Raw genomic sequence first — 1,104 nt, 5'->3', positions numbered from 1 at the left:
ATGGCACCTGATGATGTCAACGAAGAAAACATTTTGAGAGTTTGGCAGAATCTCTACACCAAGGGTTTTGGCAAAGAAACTCGACCTATATATAAAGTTGGACAACACGTGAGAATCGCCAGAAGCAAATATCATTTTGAGAAGGGCTATGAGAGCAATTTTAGTCAAGAAGTGTTTAAAATTATTAAAGTTATAAAGAGACGTCCGCCTGTGTACAGAATTGTGGATTTAAACGGTGAGGATATAGAAGGAACTTTTTATGAAGAAGAACTGCAAGCTGTTACGATAGACGAAGATACAGTATATAAAATTGAGGAAGTTTTGGAAGAAAAAGGAAGAGGAAAAAACAAAAAGTATTTAGTGAAGTGGAAAGGATATAGTGACAAATTCAATTCGTGGGTAACCGCATCAGAACTGAAAAATATATAAAATGGAGGACGAATTCTACATTACCTTGTTAAGCAACAGCTCACTTGATTATTTTCCTACCAATACAACTTCGCATTTTGTTACACAGTTGCCAAAACGTATAAGATTAAGTGGTAGTTGGGCCGTGGGTATAGCAGAAATACAATATCCTTGTGCGTTTGCGTCCATCAGTGAATCAGATAATTTAATTTACTACAGAGACTCCCCAATAAATGAAGTTCCGTTAAATAAAGTTTTAGAAAGTGCATCGACATTTTTCCGTAATAATTTCGGTTCCTCTATGTATAAAAACAGAGGATGGTACGTGATCAGACTTGATGCTGGTAATTACGAAAATATTGAAGATATTCTTAAAGAAATAAACAACCATGAAAATTTAGGAAAGTTAATCACAATAAAATATCACAGGATCACTAAACGTGTGGAGGTTGCATTGCGGATGCCTCTCTCAGTACTAGGTTTTTCCGAAAGATTAGCTTTACAGCTTGGGTATCGACCAGAACAAAATATTGTACGTGATCCCATACCACCACATCCCGCAAGTATTTGGTCAGGCTTACCCTCACAGATGTTCATTTATTGTGACATTGTGGAACCACAAATCGTAGGAGATGTACTATCACCACTGATGAGATTAGTTAATATTACCGCCGAAAATTACATTTATGGAAGTCA

The 1,104-nt window shown here is 36.2% G+C and overlaps 1 protein-coding gene across 1 annotated transcript; it reads left to right on the top strand.

Moving 5' to 3' along the window:
- Positions 1-429, top strand: LOC116164581. The gene has a single exon (XM_031478777.1). It carries the CDS (start codon positions 1-3, stop codon positions 427-429), a length of 429 nt encoding a protein of 142 aa, XP_031334637.1.
- The last annotated feature ends 675 nt before the right edge of the window (positions 430-1,104 follow it).

The sequence above is a fragment of the Photinus pyralis genome, unplaced genomic scaffold (assembly GCF_008802855.1).
Source record: "Photinus pyralis isolate 1611_PpyrPB1 unplaced genomic scaffold, Ppyr1.3 Ppyr1.4_LG1, whole genome shotgun sequence".
Lineage (NCBI taxonomy): Eukaryota > Metazoa > Arthropoda > Insecta > Coleoptera > Lampyridae > Photinus > Photinus pyralis.
Note: the sequence above shows the minus strand (reverse complement) of the source record. Positions and strands in the feature narration are given on the sequence as shown.